The 24,993-nt window shown below is 37.9% G+C and overlaps 2 protein-coding genes and 1 long non-coding RNA gene across 12 annotated transcripts in view; 1 reads left to right on the top strand and 2 right to left on the bottom strand.

The window, feature by feature from the left end:
• Window positions 1–9,081, bottom strand: part of DNAAF11 (dynein axonemal assembly factor 11) — a 34,288-nt gene extending 25,207 nt beyond the window's left edge. The window contains exons 1-5 of one of the 3 annotated variants that reach the window (XM_031504108.2): window positions 8,994–9,081; window positions 5,348–5,515; window positions 3,853–3,930; window positions 1,861–2,033; window positions 680–879 (exon numbers count right to left, since the gene is read on the bottom strand). In XM_031504108.2, the coding sequence (XP_031359968.1) occupies window positions 680–879; window positions 1,861–2,033; window positions 3,853–3,930; window positions 5,348–5,515; window positions 8,994–9,003 (629 nt within the window). In that variant the 5' untranslated portion in view covers window positions 9,004–9,081. Of the gene's footprint in view, window positions 1–679; window positions 880–1,860; window positions 2,034–3,852; window positions 3,931–5,347; window positions 5,516–5,740; window positions 8,779–8,993 lie in introns of those variants that run through there. The other 2 variants (XM_031504107.2, XM_031504109.2) reach the window with 2 other exon arrangements.
• Window positions 9,052–15,079, top strand: LOC110477001 (uncharacterized). Of its 3 annotated transcripts, none has more exons than XR_013339671.1 (3): window positions 9,052–9,123; window positions 9,530–9,657; window positions 13,956–15,079. It is a non-coding gene; the product is annotated as an uncharacterized LOC110477001 (long non-coding RNA). The 3 variants fall into 3 exon arrangements; XR_013339672.1 differs by having other exon boundaries at window positions 9,068–9,115; XR_013339670.1 differs by having other exon boundaries at window positions 9,069–9,131.
• On the bottom strand, window positions 11,492–24,346 carry TMEM71 (transmembrane protein 71). Of its 6 annotated transcripts, XM_077781989.1 has the most exons (10): window positions 23,939–24,346; window positions 20,826–20,883; window positions 19,582–19,791; window positions 18,553–18,722; window positions 17,872–18,051; window positions 17,282–17,357; window positions 16,718–16,767; window positions 16,465–16,537; window positions 15,250–15,276; window positions 13,903–14,007 (listed from the first exon to the last, which is right to left on the bottom strand). In XM_077781989.1, coding segments are annotated over exons 1-9 (1,059 nt in total). In that variant the 5' UTR covers window positions 24,180–24,346; the 3' UTR covers window positions 13,903–14,007; window positions 15,250–15,275. The 6 variants fall into 6 exon arrangements, 5 of the variants coding, with proteins under 5 accessions (XP_021398046.2, XP_077638115.1, XP_077638116.1 ...); XM_021542371.3 differs by lacking the exon at window positions 15,250–15,276 and having other exon boundaries at window positions 11,492–14,007; XR_013339662.1 differs by having other exon boundaries at window positions 15,250–16,537.
• Window positions 24,347–24,993: the final 647 nt, after the last annotated feature.

The raw sequence follows: 24,993 nt of genomic DNA, 5'->3' as shown, positions 1-24,993 counted from the left end.
CAATCTTAATACCTGAATAATTTTTGTTCCCTAGCTCTAAGCTTCTGTAAATGTCTATCAATAGAGAGAGAAAACTAAATTTATGATACAGGTGTGAGGATTGAGGACAAAGTTCTGCAGGCAGCTTAATGAAATAGTTTCTATGGGATTAAAAATAAGATGGATGGCAAGTGCAATAGAAGGTGACCCCAGACAAAAATCCTGCTGCTGTCTAGGTAATGTCAGTGACAGGAAGTGGAAGAAGTAGGAAAATCAACACCAAAGGCCTGCAATATTCCATTTCAGTCTTCAGATGACAAAGATAATGCTAAGGCAAAAGCATTTATAGATGAACAGCTGCTTTCTCTGGAACCCCTGCTTTACCTTAAATAAGAATTTCCAGCTGTTCTCCTGCAAGAAGCTATTAATTACACTATTTTGGCACCCGGACAACTTAGCTTGGAGTTTTGGGAGAAAAAATTCTATTCAACTCTGTCTGCAGGTCAATAATAAATTATGTTTGTAACTAATTATAGTTTTCATTAGAAATAATACGGATGAGGAGAAATAACTCGCCTTGAATCAACCATAAAGATGAACAAAAATATTTAAGTGGAATTATGTTAACTCTTTGATGGAAAAAGCCAAACGTGAATAAAGAAAGAATAATGTTTACTCACAAACTGTTGTTTACTGTTACCTGTCAAATTCAAGCTTAGGGTCCATCTGTTTCTGTTTCTCATCCTTTCTTTCTTGCATTCTTCTTTGACCCTCTTCCTTTTCTCTGGCTCTTTTCAGAAGGTAAGCTTGTTCCTGTTCTCTGATTTTCCATTTCACTTCTGGATAGTTTTGAAGGGCTTTAATCCTCTCTGAACGTTCTATTTCTTTACTATCCAAATACTTCCCAAAGGGAAAAAAATCAATATAAATATGTGAAAAATTATAAACACATTCAAACCAATAAATCTATTCAATTATAGTTTCATTTTGATAATTAAGTTCTGTCTATAATTAGACATGCATCTTTCACGTATTAATAGCACTATGTAAGTTATAGTTTATTACAAAGAATTAACAATAACTTGCTATTCAGATCTGAAAATGGTTTTGTGTGTCTAAGATCTGCTTTTAGCATTTTCCAGGAATTTTAATTAGTTTTATTAGACTATACAGTAGAGAGAGTCCCTTCAGCCATCTCTGATCTTTGACTTTGATTCAGACCAAAATTATTTCTTTTGATGTCTAAGTTTATTGCCAACTGAGTAAGTTGAATCTACTCTTAATAAGTTAAGCAGTGCCTGTGCTTCTCTGAGGAAAATCGTGAGAACATATTTCAGGCCTGAGACTGTTTCATTGACAGGAAATGGTTACATCAGTTCAGTCACAGCACAAAACCTCAAAATCTCAAAGTATCTATTTTCAGCCAATACAATGTAGTGCAATTTTACACCAACTTGTATTTTTTACTGTCTCACACTGCAGGTTTAGTACATATTGTTGGAATGATACCAACAACTCACTAACTTCCTGCAATTGTGCTAATAATTTAAAAATACATTGTATATAACAACCATGTGGAAAAAAGTGTCAGAACTGTACATTTATTTGAAAAAAAAATTGAAAAACTTTTGTTTAAGAATCTCCAATAAAGATGACAGAGAAGTTAATGAATAATTGTGGTTTCATCAGAATAGAACCAATTATTATCATATTATTTATTGTAGTAATTTATTCTTTGGAATAAAATTTAATTTCCTGTAAACATTAAGAAAAAGTCTATTAGCTTTCCAAGTACAGGTGTTTATTTTGTTTATGACAAGTATGTTTTGCCAACAGTACTCATGGTTCATCTGGATTTAAATTTAAGTTTTAAAATCTTACTTTTAATTGCTGAAGAGTTGCCACTACAAATTGTCTATAACCTTCAAATTCAGTACATGGGTTACCCATTAGAAACAACTCCTTCAGGTGAATGTTACATTTTAGGGATTCAATACTGGAGAGTTCACCAATGAAATTTGCTGTCAGGTCAAGTTTCTTCAATTCTTCACAGCCTGTTTGAAAGAAATCTCAATTCAATTTGTCCATAACATAACTGTACAGGGCATACATACACACACATGTACACACTTGGATATAAAACTCCATTTGTGTTCTGTAAACTGGTTTCATTCTATCAGAACACATCTTTTCCAAGACTGAGTAAAAAGAGTGACTCACAGCTAAAGTTTATGAGCTTACAATATTTACAGGAATAAAAAAAATCAATAAAATACAAAATACCATAACATCGTTGGTTTTATCAGTATCAAAACTTTGTGGACATTTATAGACAAGGTATTAAATATTTAATTTTCAGATAAGCTGGATTTCATTTTAACAGTCTGATTGCCTCAATACCCCCTCTCAGCTAAATCTCAATCATATGGCTAAAATCCAACCCAATTGCTTAAAGACAGTAGGATCAATTATGAGTTCCAGTTCTGGGTATGGTTAATCTCTGGCAATATTGTTCAAGTACAAAGAAAAGATCTCCCAAAAACTCACTGTAAGTTAAGTTTTCCAGTCTGTGGACTCAGCTGTCATTGTAAATACTTTATCACTTGTTAAATTGAAAATACTGGTGAGAAAGTGTACTAAAACAATTCATTACAAACAGAAACTCTAAATTAGGTAAAAAAATGCTCAAGAAAATCGGATTTTTTAATTTATTAGCCTTTCCTTTTATCATAATGTGTCCATGAATCATAAACTTGTCTCTAAGAATAAAAAGTTTAGCTGAGAGCAAGCTCAACTTTGATTTACATCACTGTAATCACTTTTCTTTCCTGGTCTATTTGCTAAGTTTTATGCACAGTTGAGCTGTAAGAAAGTAAACAACAGAACAATTTATTAGGGGATTTAAATAACCCAAATTTATGCAAGGACCAATCCAAAGGTTGTAACTCCTAAGTAAATGACAAATCGCAGTAATAAATAATACAGCCTGATAGATTAATTTAAAATTTAGTGCCATGAAAACAAATGCAACTTTCTCAGCAAATTCCTAAATATGTACTACACTACTTACTTCTTCACCATTTTCAAATTTGTGTTTAGACTATTTGCTTGTTTCTTATTTAAGCCATCCTCTTGAATCAGCTTGCAGACTTAAAAACACAAAGTAAACCAACAAACCACCCAACTAAACCAACAAAAGAAAAACAAAACAAAATGAAAACACACACACACACATACAAATAACCAACCAACCAATCAGTTTGTTTGAGTTTTTTTTTTTTTTAACTGTTGCTTTGTCAAGGTGGATATATTAAAGATTCAGCAACTGGCCTAATCAGAACTGAGAAACAGAAAACAATAAAGTAATAAATTATTCAAGTCATATGGCATGTGTTTATGGGTCGCTCCAAGTCTTAGATTTTAATCTTGGAAAATGCCGTATTTTGCACATGAAATGCAAACATGCACATGAAATGTGCAAAAGTGACAGAATAAAGGATTAAACACAGAAAAAACAGACAGGATTTCAAGCCATGAAAGAGAAAAAAATCCTCTGAAAACCTCTTTTAAAAAAACTCAGACCCTCAATGCAACCTGTGCTGAGTACAGAACCTCCTTGTGTGTGACATTTGATTCCTGAAGATAAAGCGTGACCTGGAGACATTTAGGAAAGTTCAGTGGGGAAAATTCAGCAATAGGAAGTGTTTGCTACAAAGAAAAACTTACTGAAACCCTGCACCCAAGGATCCTCTACATAGCCACAAAATACCCCTACAGGTGAGGACACTTAATGACTTCCACCCTCTTTTACACCAAGTCACAACTTCAGTGTTCTCATATGAAAAGGCAAAATGGCTTTTTTCAAAATCTGACCTTCCAGATTTTCAATTCTTTCAATGTTGTTCAAAGCTACATTTAAATATTCCAGCTTCTTTAGTTTGCCCACATTTTCTGTAACAAAACATAGATGGATTATTTCAGTTTTCAGCACTGGAAAGGATAATATGGTTTCACTTACTTACTTTACTTCAAAGCGACTATGATGCAGAAAAATAAGGACAAATCAGAATATGTACCACATTACTGGACATTAATATTTTAATGTTAATAAAAATACCAAAAAAAAGTTTTCTGAAAACATAAAATAAAAAAGCAAAAAGACATAAGGAAAGTTATAAACACATTTTTATCACAAATCCATAAAACACATATCTAATTCAAGAGGAATGGCTGCAAAAGCATAGTGAGACATTCTATCTTGGGAAATGTGAGATAGCTACAAATTTGGTGACATGAATCCTACCACAGTTTACTAAGAACTTGGAGAGGCATTTTCTACATAATTCACTAATTATGACATCAATTTCTCAGCAAGAACTTGTGCAGCTTAGTTTGGATGTTTGTTTTTGTTGCAATATTTCTGTAACGAAATGAATATTTCTGTATTTCTGAATGATGTGAGAGCTGTGTTGAAGCAACTGGTACCTCTCATGCAGACAGGGGATGCCTGACAAGCCCCTGCTTGCTCATGTGGCAGGGCTGATCTCGAGAGCTGCATCAAGGTTTGCTTTAAGAAGAGAAAAGCCACAGCCCAACAGAGCCAATATAAACCATTTTTTTATTATGTTCAGAAACATTCTTGGAACTGCTGGGTCCTCTGCTGGGTTCTCTGCAAGGAGATGTTGGTATCCACTGGGAAGAAAAACTTCTCAACTCCAATACTATGTAACAGCCTCTGTTGACAATGATTTTGGTCACCACCATAGTGTGAGGAGGGGCTGGTGGTGATTGTTTTGTTTGTTTTTTGGTTTGGGGTTATTTTTTTTTTTCATTTGTAGTTAAGGTATTACCTCGGAAAGCTGTCATATTATACAAGAATACATGAATCAGAAAGTTGAATACTTTTTCAACTCCTACAGTTAGATTATGGTAACATAAAAATGAAATTGCTGGAAAAAATGTTGTGTTAAAAAAGCAACAATCTGAATATCTGTGCTAACCTGAAGAAGGTCTGAGTGTTGACAGAAAAACCACAAAAATTAATACTGTGATATCAGTGTCCGTGGTATATGGTAAACTCTTTGACTCTCTGCCACAAGATGGGATATTTAGAAAATATCCTTATTTTTGAAATTTAAATCCATGAAAGGTGTTTCACACTCATATACTAGTGACTTCTATCTCAGTAGTATCTTTTTAATTTAAAATTTCTCTTGCAAATTCCTGAGCTTCTTAGAAATTTAAGAAAGCAGGAAAGGGACTCTTGTTAGGAGCACAGTCCCTTATATATAGTAGAATTTTTTTTTTCTGATTTCAGAATTATGCACGTGAATACATTTTAAAAGAATCATACTGACAAAAGACTTACCAATTTTTGGGATGAGATTATTCTGAAGATAGAGAATTTTTAAATCTCGACACCATTTGTCAAGATGCTCTAGCTTTTCTATTTCCTGCTGATGTAAAGAGATTTCTTCCAGTGAAAAAATTTCACAGTTGTTATGTTCTGCACGTCTTCTAACAAGATCTTCAGTGACTGAAAGAAACATTACATGTCATATTTTCCTGTAATAATTTTCTGCCATCTGACTTACGAGCAAATTATAAAATCATTAAAATACTTTGTTCCACCATACCAAATACCCAGTAGAAATGACAACAAAAGTAAAATCTGCCAGAAGAGATATCAAGATATCAAGAACCAAGTAGTTTTGACCCACTCTGCCACAGTAAACATCTTTTGCGAACACAATCACGTCACCTGTAACATTTTGAAAGATCCATATGAAAACTGCTGAGTCTTCCATAAGAATGTGATACAACCCTTGCAGAAATTAATCCAGCAGCCACTATTTTCAGCATAGCTTGGGTTGCAGATTGATTCATGTAGACAAGTAGTGGAGTGTTTTATGCTGTTTTATTTCCAGATGTCAGATGTTCACATCCCAGACAGCAGCAGGGGGTGGGGGGGAAGCAAACTACAGTGTGTCATCATATTCTTCCAGCAGCACAGGGTGCACAGAAATAAGCAGGATAAATGCTGAAAGTGGGCAGATATTATTTATGTCATAACTAATTCATGCTTATAAATGTTTATGTTAGAATGAAATGTATACCTGGTATTTCTTAGGCACTACCAGCTCATCAGAGCCAGCAATGGAGTTTCAGTGGCTGAAAAACACCAGAGACCTGGGCTCAGTTATCATGCTGTAATATTTAATGCCAGGCAGTCTTTCAAACAGTAAAAAGGCTCTGTATAATGAAGGTAAAGAAATTCTACAAAAACCAGTGCTCACTCCTGAGCTAGATGCTAGAACTTTGTTTCCAGCACACTGCAACAAAAAATGCCAGCATTTTCCTCTCCTTGACAAGCACTGGACTGTAGTGAAGTACTGAGGAAAAAAACCCAGGGTTTTATCAAGTTAGCACAGGTATTTTCATGATTTTTAATGCTTAAAAAAAGACAAAAAAGCCTTACAAAAAGGATCTGAAGAACAGTGAGTAAAAACAAACAAAAAAAAATACATAAAGATCTGTGAACACAAACTTCCTACCATGCATTAATTAAAAGTACTCTTTGCTTCTTTGTTTCAGGGAGGTTTTGTGAAATCATCCAGTTTTCTAGTGGTCCTGGAATGGCTGCACACATTCACATGGACCAGCAAACTGTGTACCAATACAGCCCAAACTCTCATGTGTCCATACAGCTCCTCTATCTGCAGTCTTTAGGAAAGGGGTGCAACTGGTTGTGTTTATATTATATTATTTATAGATACCCAGGCTTAAATCCCTTCTGCTCAAAAGAGTTTCACCTGATAGAATTAATTGACAGAATTAAATGTGGAGATACAGATGTTGGTTGAAGGGGGGAACCTGTCTGCACATAAATCATGTTGGGAAAGGTGTATTTGTCTCTTTTAACCACATTGAGGAGGTTTATTGCATCTGAATAATCAACTTCCCTTCCACTTGAACTTGATTAAAGTAACAGAGAAAAGAGAAAAAAAAAGTCAATAATTGTGGCTAAATACTTTAGTCTTCACAGTAAATATGAAAAAACATTGACATTTCAAATAAGTTACTTTACAAATATTCTGGAAATAGAAAGGAAAAAAAAGTCTGCTTACTACTGTGTTTGGCTGCAGATTTTTCAGTGCCACTATTACCAAGTAATTTTGAGCAGGAAAACAATACACCCCAATCTGGATACATACACACTGGTGGCAATATTATGCTCTATACCCTTTATACAAAAAGAAGTCATAGAAACTATTCCTGAAAGCTTAATTACAGCCCAATTTCCATTTGCTGATGAAAATTGAAATTATTTTTTCACTCATTCCGCAAAAAATGTCTACTTTCATTAACAGATTTTTTGCAAAGAAAAGACAGTCTTTCACAACAGAAGCTACAGTGAAGCTTCAGAAACCAAATTGAGATCCTGTTGTAGGGAACTGCCTGAATATTTGACATTTTGTATAAGATCTAGTCCATTTAAGAGGAATGAGGGAAACAAGCTTGCATGAGAAAACAAATATTAAATAAAATTTTAAATAACAGCACTCCAGGACATTGACGAACACACTGAACTCACTAAAACGTTCATTAACCAGATTTTCTGGTGTTGCGTGCAGTAAAAAGAGACTGGAGCAGCAACCTGAGAGATCACAGCTACTCCCAAGTTCCCTTGAACACAGGAGGAAATGAGGGATGGCATCAGTCAAGTGGAGAGAAAAGATCTTGAAGTTCGAAAGCCTAGGCTTCCAAAAATGACATATTTTACTCAAAAAATGAAGCAGAAATGAAGGATAACATTAAGGAAATTGAGAGAATAAGCAGATGGACATCTGCAAGTGATGGTGCTGCATTTCAGGAAAGTGAAGTATGCCAGCATTACTTTAAGACTCAAATTCATGCTGCACAGTTCAGGAGATAAAGTCATTCTCCTTCAGGCAGTGCCTGCTCCAAGAGGGCATCTGCCAGCTTCCTGCAGGGAGAAGGAGCTCCTGTCCAACGCGCTGTGTCAGCCCAGCACGGGACTGGCAGTCCAGTATAATATACAATCAAAACAGATTACAAGAAAAGTCACAGAGGAAGGGAACTCCTTTTTCGTGAGTAAAAGGTGTGAGCACTCAGTCTTTTGGGTCATACTGCTGTACCTGTAAAAGATGATCAATTCATAAGTACCAGTACAGGGCATTTTACCCAATTTGGGGCTTTTCCACGTCTGACAGTTCTGAGCTCTGACATAAGCCATCCTATCCAGCATCCCCCCTTGCCCCACACAAAGAGGGGCCCCCACCTGGGCCACCCCTGTCCCCACTGCTGGCCCTCTCAGGGGCTGCTTTGGCAGGCAAGGAACTTTAATATGCTTTACTGTGCCTTATGTGGTGAGATAAAATGGGGGTTGTTGCCAGGGAGGAGCAAAATCTGACAGTCATCCAAGGGAGGCAGGAGGGCAGGGGCAGCCAGGGGAGCGTGGGACGGTGGGGAAGGGAGACAACTGTGGCGAGGGGGAACACGGACCAGGGAAATGTTGGGATTGGAAAACACCTTTAAGATCATCCACTACAACCCAGATTGCCATATCCACCATGAAACCATGTCCCTAAATGTCACATCTATGAGTTTTAAATAACTCCAGGTGTATTGACTCCACCAGGTCCCCCGCTCAGCCTGTTCCAGTGCTTGACAACCCCTTCCACGAACGAATTTTTCCCAAGACCTAAACTAAACCTCCCCTGGCACAACTTGAGGCCAGCTCTTGTCATGTCACATGTGGAGAAGAGGGCGCCCGCCCCCTGCCCACAGCCTCCTCTCAGGGGTTCTGGAGATCCGCGAGGTCTGCCCTGACCGCCAGCTGAACACCCGCGGCTCCCTCAGCCGCTCCCCATCGGGCTCCAGCCCCTTCCCAGCTTTGCTGCCGTTCTGCGGGCACGGAGGAGGCGCGGGGCCCGTCCCGGAGCGGGGGCAGGGGCCGGGGAGGGAGGGGAGCGGAGCCCCCAGACACTCACTGCGCGCCATGGCCGCCCCCGGCCGCCGCCGCCACTCCCGGGCGCGCCGCGCTGCCACGGCAACGGCGCCGGGCGGCGCTGGGGCGGCGGGGCCGCGCCGCGGCCGCGAGCGGAGCTGCGGGGCTGAGGGGCTGAGGGGTGAGGGGCTGCGGGGCTGAGGGGTGAGGGGCTGAGGGGGGCAGGGCTGAGGGGCTGAGGGGTATGGGGTGTGGGGCTGAGGGGCAGTGGGGCTGAGGGGCTGCGGGGCTGAGGGGCTGCGGGGCTGAGGGGTGAGGGGCTGCGGGGGGCAGGGCTGAGGGGCTGAGGGGTGTGGGGCTGAGGGGCTCCGGGGCTGAGGGGCTGCGGGGTGAGGGGCTGAGGGGCTGCGGAGCTGAGGGGCTGTGGGCTGTGGGGCTGAAGGGTGAGGGGCTGAGGGGTGCGGGGCTGAGGGGCTGAGGGCTGCGGAGCTGCGGGGTGCGGGGCTGCGGCGGCTCCGGGCCCCGCGGCTCCCGGCCCTGCCTTCCCTCGGCAGGCGAAGATCGGTGTCTTTTCCTCAGGCATAAATCCCACGTCTCGTCCTTTGCGTGACACTTCTGTCCCCCTCCTGCATATCCGGCAGCTCGCTTGCCTCACGCAGTTTGGCTGAAAGCTTGTTTTCCGTTGTTGGTGGAAGCAGCCTGTTCCGGTGATTCACGCTCTTTTACAATTTTAGAATCGTAGAACAGTTTAGGTTGGAAACGACCTGTAAGATCACCAAGCCCACCCTTTAATCTGACACTGCCAAGTCACCGCTAAACCATGTCCCCAAGCGCCAGGTCTACACCTCCTCCAGATTTTTCTAGGGATGGTGGCTCTGCCGCTTCCCTAAGCAGCCTGTTCCAATTCTGTATCACAACTGGCATCAGATCAAAGTGGTAACATCAGGAAAGTCATTCTGTATTTCCTACCTGTCTTCATTAACCTAAAGGTCTAATCAAGCTGAGAGGGCACCTTCTACTAAACGGAAATTCATCTATAAATTTAAATAAGGCAGTAGGAATTTTTATAATGATCCAATTCATTTATTTAGCCATTTACCGCTGATGTAAATGTGACTCCCCACAGCCTCTCTGCAGCTTTCTATCTATATTGCAGATTAGAGGAGTATGAAGGTGCCATTGAGTTAAGGCTCCTGAGATTTATGGAGATGCTGAGACATAAAGGAGCAGAAGTAGTTAATGCCCTTTGACTCCACAGTATTTGTCCTGGCCTGTCTGACTGGATAAGGAACAACTCCACTCAGAGGACAGCAAGGTTTACACAGATGGTTGGAAGTGGCCCAGGGCCCCTGCACAGAGTCACAGACATTAAAAAAGGGCCACTAATCCTCCTACCTACACATTTATATAAAAATGCAGGCCTCTTCAAATAATAATCATTCACTAGTAATATTATTTTTTTTTTACTTGGGAGCAGAATTGACAATCAAAGTATTAATTTCAAACAAGGAAAAAGATCTTGTTTTCACTATGTACAGTATTTTAAAGCCTGTGTTTACATTGTATAACATTGAAATGCCTATGTTATTTGGTTAAGCTAAAATCAAGGGGGAAGTGTTCTTCCTTTTTTTCAGGTATCCTAGATGATAATTCTGAAGAAAGGAATATAAAATCTGCAATTAATTAGATTACTAAATACTAAGATGAGTGGGTTGACTTGGTAGGATGCCAGGTGCCCACCAGCTATTTTTTTTTCTCACTTCCTAGCCTCAACAGAAGATGAGGAAAAATATTATAAGAAGCTCAGGGATTGAGATAAGGGCAGGGACATCAAGCAACAATTACCATCATGGGCAAAACTGATTCAATTTGGGGAAAGTAATTTAACTTTTTGCCAATTAAACAGACTAGGATAGAGAGACATAATGACAAATCTAAATCCACCCTCCTTTTATTTCTCCTTTCTCTCCAGCTCAGCTTCACTCCAAACCCTTGTTCTTCTATGTCCTGACTTAAGCCACAGTTTGTTTTAATCAGTACTTATATAGGTCCTGTTTGATAAATCTAGTTCAGCTCCAGGACTACTTCCTCAAGCAGGTAACTTCTCACTTATGATGAGCACAAAAGAAGACTTCTCTGTGCACCAGTGACTGAAAAGCTCTCAGAGTATGTTTTTCTCTTGTGAAGAACAGGGGTTTTTTTTGTGACTAGGGGTTAAATTATTCAGGAAGACAGTAAGCAGCATTTTGGAGTATGTGTTTACAACACACTGGTCCTCACCTGGTGGTCTGGCACACAGGGCAAAGTTAGGTGCTGAAGTATATTATTTGCTGTTGTCTTTATTTTCACACAGTTGTTCTTTTTTTTTTTTCTCAAATTATGTACCAAGAGTTTTCAGCAGCACAAGCCTGAAATCCTAGCATGAAGCAATGTACATACCAGAGATAATGTAAAGAGCCACATTATAAACAGGACTGGATATGAGAAGGAAGAAAAAAAATCACCTCTGGCATGCCTGTCCTGAAGAAACTCAGTTTACCATTCAGTTTAATATACAACTTTATTTGTTACATGTGTAAAACAGCACAATATGTATTTCTATGTAATGACAAAAATAAGTTTTATAGCACTATTATTACGGTGTTAGCATTTATAGCATCTATAGCATTATTAATACAGAAGTATTTTGAACATGTCTTGACTTTGTCCATATATACAATCATGTAAGGTGCTCCAAACCCAGAAAATTGATCTCCATGGACAAAGCTGTTGAAATACTGCAGCTTAGAATCTTGGCTGCTGTAAGTCAGCTGATTGATACCCGCTCAGAATTTAAACCTATGTATTTTTATTTATTTCCTATTGAATTACTGGTTTTTTTTAAATATTACTTTTTATTTTATTTTATTTTGCTATGGTGCTAGGTCACGTAGTCACCAGTACAAAACAAGACTTTATGTTTGCACTAAAGTACCAAAAAACCCTCCCCCAAAGAGCACACAATCTATAGAGCAGGATATGAACTCACAAATAAGAAATTCACTGAAATATATGCTATTTCTAATAATAACAATCTCCATTACTGAAAAATACTCTCAAATACAAGAGATAAGAACAAGAACAACTTTACTGATATAGAAATGCCAAAGATGGGGGAAATCAAGGCAGCATGAGAAACCACAAAAAAAAAAAACTATATAAATGAAGTAACAGTTTTGCTCAGTGTATATAAAAATGTGCAAAGAGGTTTACAAAATAGTGCAGCCAATTCCTAAAAATCTAAATAAAAAATCAGATTTTGCAGAACTGGACTAAGTTCTGCAAACTTAGTGGTCACAACTTGTATTCTGTACCGTGTAGTTTATCCCATATGACTTAAAGATGGTAATCTTCGTATGGTTTGGCTTCTGTGAGTAATCCTTTCAGGATAACTACAAACCAGACTTGCTGACAGACCAGGAACATTAAAAATTAAGGAATGGCATCAATATTATCATCTTCCACATGAACATTCCCCTATAAAGTACTATATGATATATACTCAGGAATGACCCTGAAATTCAGCTGAACACAGCTGAAGTAAGAGAGTATAAGACAAGGTGTAAAGATCATATATATTAAAAAAGCAATACATTGTCTGAAAAAATACATGGGGGGGGGGGGTAGAAATCTACAGTTCAGCACTTCTATTTGATTCTTTTTCTATAAATAAGTTGCTATATTAAAGGGGAGTAAATGTTTAATCATTGTGGACAAAACCCCATAAAATTCTAGTTGTTTTCTCTTTTAGTATATGCATCAATTAATCACTAATCAATAAGTGGTTTTATGGTGAGAGAATTATATTACACAGTTATCCTAGGCTTGATACTGTAGTTACCAAAAGCTGCAAATACTCATTACCTCTGAAAGTCTGGATTTACACATTTAGATTGGAAATTTTTTCTTCATTTTTTATCAGAAAAATCCTGGCTTCAATTTTTTATTCAACAACAAGAAACACATGCCTCTTTTGAGAGAAAAAAGATTAGGCATGTCTTTATGTCAATAGGAATATACCAAAGGGAACTGCCAAAGCCAACCAGTCTGATAACTGACTAGATCTTTGTTAATTCAACATTCATGAATATCAAGGAAGGCAGATAATAATAGATCCTGAGCACTTTTTTTTTAGCCCTTGAACTCCAATTGAGAAAATGTCCCAGGAGTTCCCTCATTCCAGATCAGAACAATTCTAATTTACAGTTCATATTTATGAATAGATTATAGCAATTTACTGTAGACCTTTTTTTTCAATCTCAATTGGATTTTTTTTTGATAGCTTACAGTGAACTAATGAGTTTACGGTGAACTCTTCTAGTTTCTAGTTTACTTTGATGACTGCAGAGTAATTACAGTTTTAGACTTTTCTCTCAGAATGGGATTTAAATTTCCAGATTATTATTTCAAGAGATTATTTAAACACTAAATATCTTTATATTCCTTTAGTTTTAAAAGTTATTTTAGTAATGAACCTTTTATGATAGGCATAAAATAGATAACAAAATATTTACATTTCACATAATGATATTTACTCTCAGTTGTTTCTGTATTTTAAATAAAGAAGAGGAATTATTTAACACTTAAAATATTATTCAAGTGCATTAACTATAAGTAAATATGAGGATGAATATTATAAGGACTGTTTTAGTTGAACAATATATCAGTTATCACATGTACTCAGCCATAATCCAAATCCATTATCTTTGATAGTATGTTGTAACAAGGAATTAATATATCAAACATGGGATTACATAATTTTTATTAAAAAAAAAAATTCACAGGAATTACAAAACACTTTTCATTATCAAGATAAGATACTACAGATATAGCACTCCTTGGTGTTACTTCTTTCAGGTAGCCACCAAGAACTGAAGCCCTATTTGACCAGAAGAAAACTAAAGCTAAAACTCATTGTGTTTTGGAGGAAGAATGCTGTCAAGCCTGTTATTTTTTTTTCCCACAGGAACCTGTAACCATGGCCATAAGAAGGTATCCAGGAATTCAATGCTGAAGAGCTGATGAAAATAAATTGGAGGAGGAGGAAAAATTAAAACTGTTATTGAACTAGTTTCAAAATGCAGAGAAGTAACAACTCTGATTTTAAATTTTTACAAAGTGCAAGAGACAAGCATGTTTTGAGCTGTGGAAGGTCCTGTCTTGCAGTAACCTGTGTCAGTCTGTGTTTAGTTTAGCCCTGCCACACAACAAATGCCAAGTTCTCTACTCCATCCTGTTGCACTTGCTTTGGTTAACATTGACAGTGGCTTTCAAACCCAGAGTGAGTTTTCAAGCTCTGGTGTTTCAGCCCTCCCACAGTTCCACCGACTTTAAGAAGTGCCATACATGGCACCCCCAGCTTGGCATGCTGTGAATAGGACATTTTGTCACCATAGGCAAAGGGATCAAATGCCTGCACTCCTTTCTAAAATGCTTTGTTCTCAGGATTAACATCCTCCTTCTAAGAGCTGAAAGAAAGGTTTTCCAGGTTGTGTCTGCAGCTGTGCAGATGCCTTTAGATCTCAGAAGCTGAACTGCACTCAACCAGGAAACTGATGAAGAAGGCTGTTCTATCCACACTATAAGGAACACAAACTGGGCACAGCTCCACTTGGTTCCTTCTTTTAATTTTAACTGTACACAGTAAAGTCATAAAGGAAATAACAGAAACAGGACTGGGATGACCAACTCCAAGTACAAATAAATCAGTGCACTTATTTTAAGGGTTTGAGCTGCAGTGAGTCTTAGAAATGTTTGATAAGCAGAAACTGGAGTGTGAGGATGAGGAAAAAGAATGGGGAATACAAGAATGTCTAAGTGTTTTTCAGATATTCTGGACTGGTTCATGTTGATGCTGCTTCACTGCTTCAGTGGAATGCAACCAGCTCAGAGCAGCACAGCACCTGGTCCTGCTGTTCAGTTCACACTTGGGAAAAGGAAGACTTGTTTTGCCTGTTACTGAAAAACATGCTTTCTCTGGGCTGAAGCACAGCAATTGTTAACAGCTTACACTATTTAGACACTGCTGCCAGACAACAGAAAGAAAATATATAATCCAAATACAATAAAAAAGGAATTGCAGACATAAAAGTGGAGTAATTTGCAGTGAAGACTGGCAAGGGTCCTGTAGCTAAACCTTCTTTTTATGAAAAGTCCTTTCTGTTCATACCAGAACCTTCCTGGTATGTTTGGACCCTAATACGACTCATTCCCAAAAATATGGAATATGGAATTCTTTCTAAACTTAAACATGTACTTACCAATTTTTCTTTATTTTTTATTATATTCTGTGGGGGGAAAAAAGAATAATACATTTTTGTATGTCTTGATTTAAATCACAGTTTCTTAAAATTATTATATATTATCAATAGGTCCTGTTTGACAAATTCAGCTAAACTGCAGGACTACTTGTTTAAGCAGGTAACTTCTCACTTGTGATGAGCAAAAAAGAGGCATTCTCTGTATACCTGCTGCTGGAAAGCTCTGAGTGTGTTTTTCTCTGGTGAAAAACAGCTTTGCTATGACTCAGGGCCAAGCTATTTAGGAAGAGGGAAAGCAGCACTTGGGGCATGTGCTTGCAGCACACTGGTCCTGACCTTTGATAAACCTGACCTTTGGTCCTGGTGTCTTTGGTAAAACCACAGTTTTAGGGACTAGAGACATAGCAACAAACTGATACATTATCTGTCAAAAAATGGGACTGTCATTGCACTGGGGCTGTCCAAGTTGTGCCTTGCTGTTTCTGACTTCCAACGTAACCAATTCTGAGGCTGAGGTCTGCCAGATTGTCTTGGTGCCTTGGCATACACTGATCTCCTGAATCCTGACAGTTTCAGAAACAAAAAAGATCCTCTTGAGCTTTACTTTCAGCCCATAAAAATTCAGATAAGCACAAACCTTTTAGTCTTAGAAGTATTTTGTATTCTACACATTTAGAAATTTGGTGGTGCAAAAAAAGGTGGAAGAATGGTAATTCATAAATCCAGCACATCCATACTTGCTTTCGGCATGAAGGCACATGTGTGAGCTAATGGTGCATTGGAGAGGCCAAATTATATCAATTCTGTAGTCCCTAGATGTTGGTGATGTGGCAAGCATCATAACTAGCTGGGTTTTATTTTTTCCTGTTAAAAAAAAGGCTAGGTCTGGGAGTGGATTTCAGTGCAAGGCTTGAAAATGCACCTCTGGAATCTTAAATTACACTGTTGAACTGTGTCTGCATCATGTTATGGCATATTAGGTTTACCTCCTTTTTCTGCTACAACATTTCTTGCACATTATGAAAATACAGGTTTTTGAATTAACAGAAAGTTTCTATGAATACAAATCAGTAACTGGAAAAGCCAAACGCATCAGTAACTTCAGATCTCTCCTTCTATCTTCTGACAGGGGAACAACAGGAGGAATCTCCTTCCTCTTCTTAATATAAAATTTCTAAATTCCTCCATTCATCACATGACACTGGAACCTCTTACCAAAACTTAGTTGTTTTGAAAAACGTATCGAGAGTGAAGAAAGATGGCACAGCAGCATCCTGGGACAAAAGAACTGTGAAATTAAAATGCAAAATCTGTAATGGATTGAAGGCTACATTTGTCCCCATTTGACCATATACTGCTCTTATTAGGATCATTAAGACACATGGATATACATCCAAGGAAAGAATTTGGTCCTCAGATGTGACTTAGTAAAAATATTATGTTGGAAATAAAGAAATTCTATACTTACAAACTAAAATAATCAGCAACAAAGTGGCAGACAGTCCTCCCAGAAAATACCTGAGAACATAATACCCAGAAAGGTTAAAAAAAAACAAGGGCTGCATATTGGGTTAAAAGAGGTGAAGCCTGGGTGGGAGGAGGAGGAAGGGTTTTTGCAGGTGAACCCTCTGAACTCTGGTAGGTGAACTGTAATTTGAAACTTTAAATTATGTAAACTATTGAAGATTATCTTCTGGAAAGAAAGACCTCAGCATTCAGACTGAGAGAAAAACACACTTAGAAAGGCATGGATCCATTCTGATTCTTCTCAGCCTGCCAAAACCCCTGTCAAAGCACACTTGGCAAAGTAGCTTTCATATCTGCATACATATTTCTTATTTTTGTGCCTATCTATATAGCACAGATATTTGCCTGCATTGACTATCATGTAAAAATACATTTTCACAGTAAGTTACATATAACTTCGAAAATTTTTTCAAAGTTAATTTTGAAAACCTTAATTTTTTATTCACCAGCTGAAATGAAGCAAGCACTCATGTCAGAAACAGAAAATAAAAGAAATAAAAATTACCTTGTACATACTGAAATGATTAAACACATGATCAGTGCAACCATATGAGAAACGACATTTTTCACTGTCCTGGATTCTAAAATAAAAATCAGGAAAATAATGGGTTTTAATGAAAGTAAATATATTACAGGAGGTGTTTGCAAAGGCTACCTTCAGCCTGTGAGACCAGTCTCTTCAGTTGCTTTTAAAGAGAACTTGCCTGGAGTGATTCAAAGCAGAAACCTAATTTTCATGCTCTGGGTGTTTCTCAGGAGTCTTTTTCCCCCACAACTACAGAAACACTGTGCCCTCCATGCTCTCAGAAAACAAGCCTTTCTGCATAATTGCCTGTTTCAGTTTTTGCTCCCATGCCCTTTCTTCCATTTTCCTTTTCACTCCTCTTTTTTTTTTCTGAAAAATGGGCGAGGGAAAGATGTGAGCAGGGGGTATTAATCAAATACCATTTTTATGATCTTGTTATTCTTAATAATTTATTTAAAATATATGCTTTAGTAAATAAATTCCATTCTGGAAGGGGCTAGATCCATATTTTTAAAGTATTTTCACTTCATTCTAAAAATGAGGCATGCCAGAAGAAGAACATAACATACCTGCATTGCTCCAATTTTCTTCATTTGCATTTATCATAAATGAAGAGAAGGATTTTGAAGCACAGAGTGGTTCCTCAAAATGAAGAAACTCACCATCTTTGGTGAGAAATGCTCCACTAGATGCTGGAATCTGCCTTTGTGACACATGGTTATTATATTCAGAAGAAAAGTCTGAATCACCTACAAGAAATGCACATATAACTGAGATTGCACAAAAGAAGAGCTCTGAGACTTTGTATTAATGAATTTAGGAATTAATTACTGAATCACAGGAGAAGTTGCAAATTGTTATGGGTAGGGAATTGGTGGATTCAAATGTATGCAGGAGAAAATATGCAGAGTAAAGACAAAACTGCATAGAGCATAACAGATAAAGCTATTGAAAGAGCCAGGTGAAAGCATACAATATTAATTACACCAGAATAAACATTCCTGGTGATGACTTTGCATTCAAATTCAGTCAAAAAATGACTTTTTGGCACAGAGATCTTTGCAGACTCATACTCAGTTTTAATGGCCAGAGCTCTGTTTATCCCTTAGAGTTCTGTATTTCTTTCTACGCTTTACCTGCACACCTTGACAGACATCACCTGCATAACTTCCAGAAAGAGATACCCAATTCACACTAAACACAGACTGCAATGTTGTATCTTGATTACCAGGTACCTGACCAGGGCTTACCAATATCACCGTGACTGGCTTCTAGTTTACTGCATCCATCAGGCCAAGGCTCCTCTACATGGGAGAAATCCATCCTGCTGGGGATGGTGGAGCTGAGCCATGAGCTGGAGGCACTGAGATTGAACAAGCTGTCAAGAGAGCGACGGATTTTCTTCCTTCGCCTGAACACACTAGAAAGAAAAGATATGTTGCCAAGGAATAGAGCTAATTATTCTTGTTGAGCATGGACAGAGCTCTAAAGCTTGCAGAAATGATATGAAAGAACCAGGTTCTGGGTGCTGCTCCCAGCCCTGTTCTTGACCCTGGGCATGTCACCAGGAGTGGCAGCTGCACACCACAACATGTCAGGGAATGTATCAACAGCAAGGCTGATCATGCTGTTGTGATACTGGGTACTGTGGTACCAAATGACATCACAGCTACTGCTCTCTGATAGTACTGTGAGTGCTACCTGTGATTTTCACTGCTCTATCCTATTTGGGGTAGTCTAAATCCATTGAATTCCAGTTTTTTTTAACTACATTTTACATACCTTTTTAAATTGTTGGTCTTCTGAATCATGAGATGTTTTTCCCTGAGTAAGAATGCCAGGACCAGACCTTTTTATTTATATATATATATATATATATATATATATATATATATATATATATATATATATATGTATGTGTGTGTCTGTTTTAGACAAAGACATTTTTATATACATACATTTTTCTTAGTCATCAGAGTAACACCCCATTGGCAAAATGAGCTGTAGCTCTCTTATTTTCCTTTACTGGACACAATTTCAATTATAGCAACAAATCATAGCACTAAAGAGTTTTTAGGTAGTAAGATGTGACTGAAAATCAGGTAATTTCATTTATTGCACTCAAGCAATTGAGATGTTCCCAATCAGAAGTAATGCCAGTCTTATGCCAAGCAAAATGTAGACAGACACAAAGACACCTCCAGATACACCTCTAGATAAGGCCAGAGATGTGGAGGCAACTGCCAACATGGAGTAAAATCTGCACATAGCTCACTTACCGAAATAAATTCTCTTTATATGTAACACTTGTGTGGGATGGTGTCAGTGTTATGTTGCCCTCTTCATCAGACAGAAAACTGTCTTCTCTCAAAACATAATAACCATTAGAAAGCAGTCGAGGGCTGCGGCGGCATGTAGGAAGGGAGCCTGTCAGAGGATTTGTGTAGCCCTCATAGGCAGGATCATCATCCAAAAAGGCACAAGCACAACTGAAAAGGAGAAATGACAAGCCTCTAATTTAGAGAAGGTCTGGACAGAGCAAACCCATGATTTAATAGTAATGAATTTACATTTCAAGCTGATGGGGACTGGTAATGACATAATTTAAAATATGTGGCTGTAATGATATTACTCTGTACTAGGGGGTTTCAGCCAGCTGATGTGTGCGTCACACGTTCCAGAGCTTCAGATTACAGGAGGGATACATGCCAGGGGAGCATTTCCTGAAGCATGGAGCCAGCTTGAGCTCAGAAGTGCTCAGTGTATTTCTGTGGCAGTGCTCTTGGCCAAGGAGTCCTACCAGACCTACAATGACCTGGAGCCATCCAGGCATTCCAGTATGTGGCTTCTCTGAGTTCCTCTACATGGCAGAATCTGGGTGCCCCTGAGCCAGGCAGGATTTACTTGTTTTTTGATAAACTACCTATACTTGGTGAAGATTTAAGAATCTGTGACTTCTAATTCTCAGAAATCCTAGAATGCCATGCAGCTGGAACAACATGGGATAAAGCCCACACATTGTGATAGCTCCATCCAGCACTGAAACACAATTGACTTTGCAGTTAAATACAGCACAGAAAAATATACTCTCTGGTGTTCAAATAGAAGGGAGTAGTGACAGAGGTGAAAAGATCTAAAAGTTGTAGACATTCTACTTAGTTTAACTAAAATTTAATTTATGGTTATACCTTTCCTCTTAACACCTATGAGTTAAAAATTGCCGTGTAGTGACATCATGGAAAGAAAGGAAGACACCAGACTGATTTAGTGTCTGACCTGTGTTTGAGTGAGAGGTTTAACTGAAACCCCATATGGCATGTCACAGAGAGATACCATAATTTCAGTGTAGGGAAAAGCAGATTCAAGAGATTGCAAAGCCAGTGTTTCCAACTTCCACAGCAGTACTTCTGAACTTCCATTTAGAGCAGTAATTAAATTATTAGCACTACATTTCTCAATGGCCCAAAAGGACTTTTACGCCAAAACAAAAATAAAATTAAGTATATGTAACTTTCCTTTATACCTTGGAAAAATATGTCTTGAGGGGCTGTGTCTATGCTCTTCATTAAATGGTGTTGAATCTGCAGAGGCAAAGGTGAAATAAAAAGGAATTGTTATATTCACTGACAGGTAGTTTGTGCATACCAGAAAGATAAAAAAAAAAACAAAACAAAAAAAAAAAAAAAAAAAACTAAAAAGGAAAAAGGAAATTAAGGGAATAATTAGAGGAGACAAAACATATTAAGGAATTGGGGAAAGACTTAGTGTTTATAGGAAACTCATCTCAACCAGGACAACAGAGAATCAGAGCCAACAGAAATCAGATACTTCTACTCTGCCCAGATAACAGACTTGAGAGAAATAATTATTGACACAAATACAATAACTGCAGTAATGTTAAAGTGTTTTCCCAGAAATCTTCTTCATGTCAAATCTAGAACCTGAACTGGCACTAGATACAGAGTAAAATGGAAGGCCATCATTACCACTACATTATATTTTTCAGATGAAAATTGCATAGTACAATGAGCATAGGAATTGCTACAGTGACAAATATTTGACAGTAATATTGTGGCAGGAGACTAAGGAAATAGGATTTGTCTGGATTACCGTGGCTCAAGTGTGCAAAGTGCTGCTAGATGTTCCTCACCTGACAGAATCAATGTTATGAAATGTGAGCAAGGGTTATGCATAGGGAGAATTTATGTCTATTACATGAAAAGATAAAATATATGATCTTTCCCTATATTACTTTGTCTCTCCTGAATCCTTAGAGCTTCAGACTTACAACCCTGTTAGTAAATGCCCATTCTTAACCTCTGAGAGGAGATAGGGCTAAGAGAATTTTATATTTTTATGTTCAGTTATGAGCTAAGGCAAAGCAAAGACAGGAAGGTCAGGGTTTCCTCTTTGGTAATCTTGTTTAACCTCCTTGGGGGCTCAGCTGTCAGTCACAGGCTGGGTGTGAAGGCTGACTCAGCCTTGGGACCAGGCAAGGTGATGAAAAAAAGAGAAGTAAAACATTCAGGGTGTTTTTTACAAATCAGTCCCATTACCCTGGTCCCATAAATACTGGCTCTCCTACCCTTTGGAAAAGAAAAAATTACTTTGTCATGAATTAATTATGCTCTAAAGGCTGCAAAAATAACTTGAGAAGGAGAAAATGGAAAGAATTTGGTGGAAGGTACAGAGAGATCAAGAAGCATCAGTCAGAACGCCACAGAGCAAGTTGTACAAACAGTGGGACCAGTGGTATATTTCATAGTTTAACATGTATTAGAGCTATTTTAACATACAACTACCTCCTGAAATAATTTCTCTTATTTTAGGCAAAATCATGATTTTTAAATGTGTAAAAAGTCTTATATTCAAAACCAAGAAATGCATTCAAATCTAGAAGAAGATACAGGAAGGAGTCAACAAGCAGTTTGTAGATCTGGATATAAACTAAAACAAAAAAAATCCTAAGTCGTATCAGTCAAAAAAGATCCCCTCCACAAGGTATTTATTTTTATTAAAACTCTGACAAATGTATCCAAATTTATTTGCTACTGGAGTTGATGCAATATGTTATGTGCCATACACATTGAAAAGGACTGTTTCATATACCCTAGGGTAACAGGGAATATAGATTATCATACTTTATTTTGTCTTGTTTGAAAATCAGATGTGTAAGATAGTATCAGCAATATAGATCAAATTATTAGTTATAATGTATTCTCACTTAGGCAAAAGTAACTGGTTCTATGGAAAAATTTGTTTGAAAAGGATATATAGAAGTATATGTCAGGATCAGTTATATTTATCACAATTCCTTTATAACCTAAGAGTGAAACTTTCCAGTAACTGAAACCCACAGCACAGCTGTATTACATGCAATTCTTTCAGTTATGATAATAAAATGTAGCAACATCTAATAAAGAATAACTTTTAGGAGTGGCATTTTTCCTATGGGGTAGTGCTTTCACTAGAAAGTGTTGACACATACTGATCACAGTGACAGAACAAACCACAGTCCTTCTGTTCCTCATTTGAATTCTCTCATAACTTTGCAAGGTATGTCTCTGCAGGATGTTTATTTGCCATTCTCCAGAGAAATAAAATTTAAGATAAAATAGAGTATATTCATCTATTTATAAAGGAAAGTGAGCAATATACACATGCAGATATACTACTGGGAAGGCAAGGCATTTCCCTCTTTTCAAGAACAGTTAATAAGCAGCTGTAACTTGATTTTAAACTATTTTAAGTAACGATAAGATCAAGCTTCTGTGAACAGTCATAGAACAGGCAGTCCAACAGATTTGTTTGCTGACCGTGATCAGGAAAATTTTTGGCTCATGCATAATGAAGAGAGTTCTTGAAAATAATTTAATCAATAATGGAGAAAACATGGAAACATTATGTTGTAGACAATGCTGCACAGTGTTCTGCTTTTGTTTAATATTCAGGCCTATTTCTGTGCTATTAATAGCGTGAGAAGCTATAGTAATGACATGACAAAACAAAGCTTCTCAACCACCACTGTACAATGGAGCAGTGGTATTGTATCTGTAATCCACGAAATGTGCCATCAACACAGCATGTCTAAACTATGAGAAAAAGCCAACAGCTCTATGAAATCTCACTGAAAGTGAATCTGAGGTGAATGTGGCAACATTTTATGTCAAGAATCCAAATAGAAACTTAAGGCAACAACCCCCATTGGATTTCAAAACACACAAAAGTTTATGTTGTAATATAAACAAAAAGTAATTATCCAAACCAGTCAGTTTTAACTGTCTTTCCCTTCAAAAATTAGTGTCTAAGCCAATGATGCCTTCCATGTACAATCTAAATATTTACATTAGTACCTACCAACATATAATGCTAACTATTGAAATAGCTGAAAGCCAGGCAACCAGTTTTACTCTATTTTATCGAACAAACAAAAGTGTCTACAAAGAGTTTTATTTGTTCACACATATCCGTTGTTTTTTGAAGAGCAGTTTTGGCTTTTCTCCCTGCAGGTAATGGCAGCAACGTTTACAAACCCACAAAACGTCCTGAAGAACAGCACAGAAATTAATCCAAAGCTTAGCTATTCCTCAGCTGACAAATCTATTAAGAGATAAATAAGTCTAAAATCCTTCAAACCTGGAAAATCCATTTCACAATTAACACATGCGTGCCAAAACGTTCTCTTCAGCCCGAGTGCCCGTGGGACGGCTGGTGGGGGCTGTTCCTTGAGCCGCTTCCCGGGAGAGCTCAGCCCCGGCCCTTGGCACGGGCAGCTCGGGCGAGCCCCTGTTTCCTTTTGAAAACAGCCCGTGCAATCAGCGGCACCGGGCCCCAGTGAGGTCACGCTTCCTGCAAAGCAGCCTCGCATCAGAGGCATTGGTTCTGAAGAGCAAAGCGAAGATAAAGATTAGCCCAGCGGAGGCTCCTGCCGGCCGTGGTGAAAGAGAAGAACCGCTACAAATAGCGTCTTGCTCCAATGATCGTACAGAGAACAAAGACAGAACATTTTCTCGTCAGTGACACAGAGTTTTGTTTCTGATTTGCTTTTCTGCCTGGCACAGAAAACTTTCAAGTTTTGTAGACAAATCATTCAGTTTGTACTTGTGAGCCTGACAGGCTTTGATGTAAGAAAATGATCCAGTTACCAAAAAAAAAAAAAAAAAAAAAAAAAAAAAAAAAACCACCAAACCAAAAAAACACCAACCAACAATACATTCTGCAAAAGCACTATTGTACAGAAGATACATTCGGTCAGAGTTCAGAGCTACGTTTCACAGCTGAAAACATTACTGCAAATATATGCCATGCAATGTTAATATAAATTCCATAGAAGGGAGAAAGGAATAAAGCCATTTGTAAACATAGTCATTGCTGCATGCTAAATGTTTCATACTCTTGTACTCTATCCATTCATCATACCTTAAAGTATAAAAAATAAAGTCAAATCCACATAAGAGAAATGGAGCCTGAATAAGATATCCTGGCAATCAAAGGATTTGGCTACAGAACTATTACATACAAAAGTAATATAAATCAGCTTCTTGACACTGAATTGTACAGCCTTAGGGGGTAACACTACATCCCCAAATAGATAAAATAATCTAGTAGCTTTCTTTCCTGATGTCTATACGTATCACTGACAAAAAAATGAAACCATAAATCTAGTAAAATATGATTGATTTTATGATACT

Source organism: Lonchura striata, chromosome 1, assembly GCF_046129695.1.
Source record: "Lonchura striata isolate bLonStr1 chromosome 1, bLonStr1.mat, whole genome shotgun sequence".
Lineage (NCBI taxonomy): Eukaryota > Metazoa > Chordata > Aves > Passeriformes > Estrildidae > Lonchura > Lonchura striata.
Note: the sequence above shows the minus strand (reverse complement) of the source record. Positions and strands in the feature narration are given on the sequence as shown.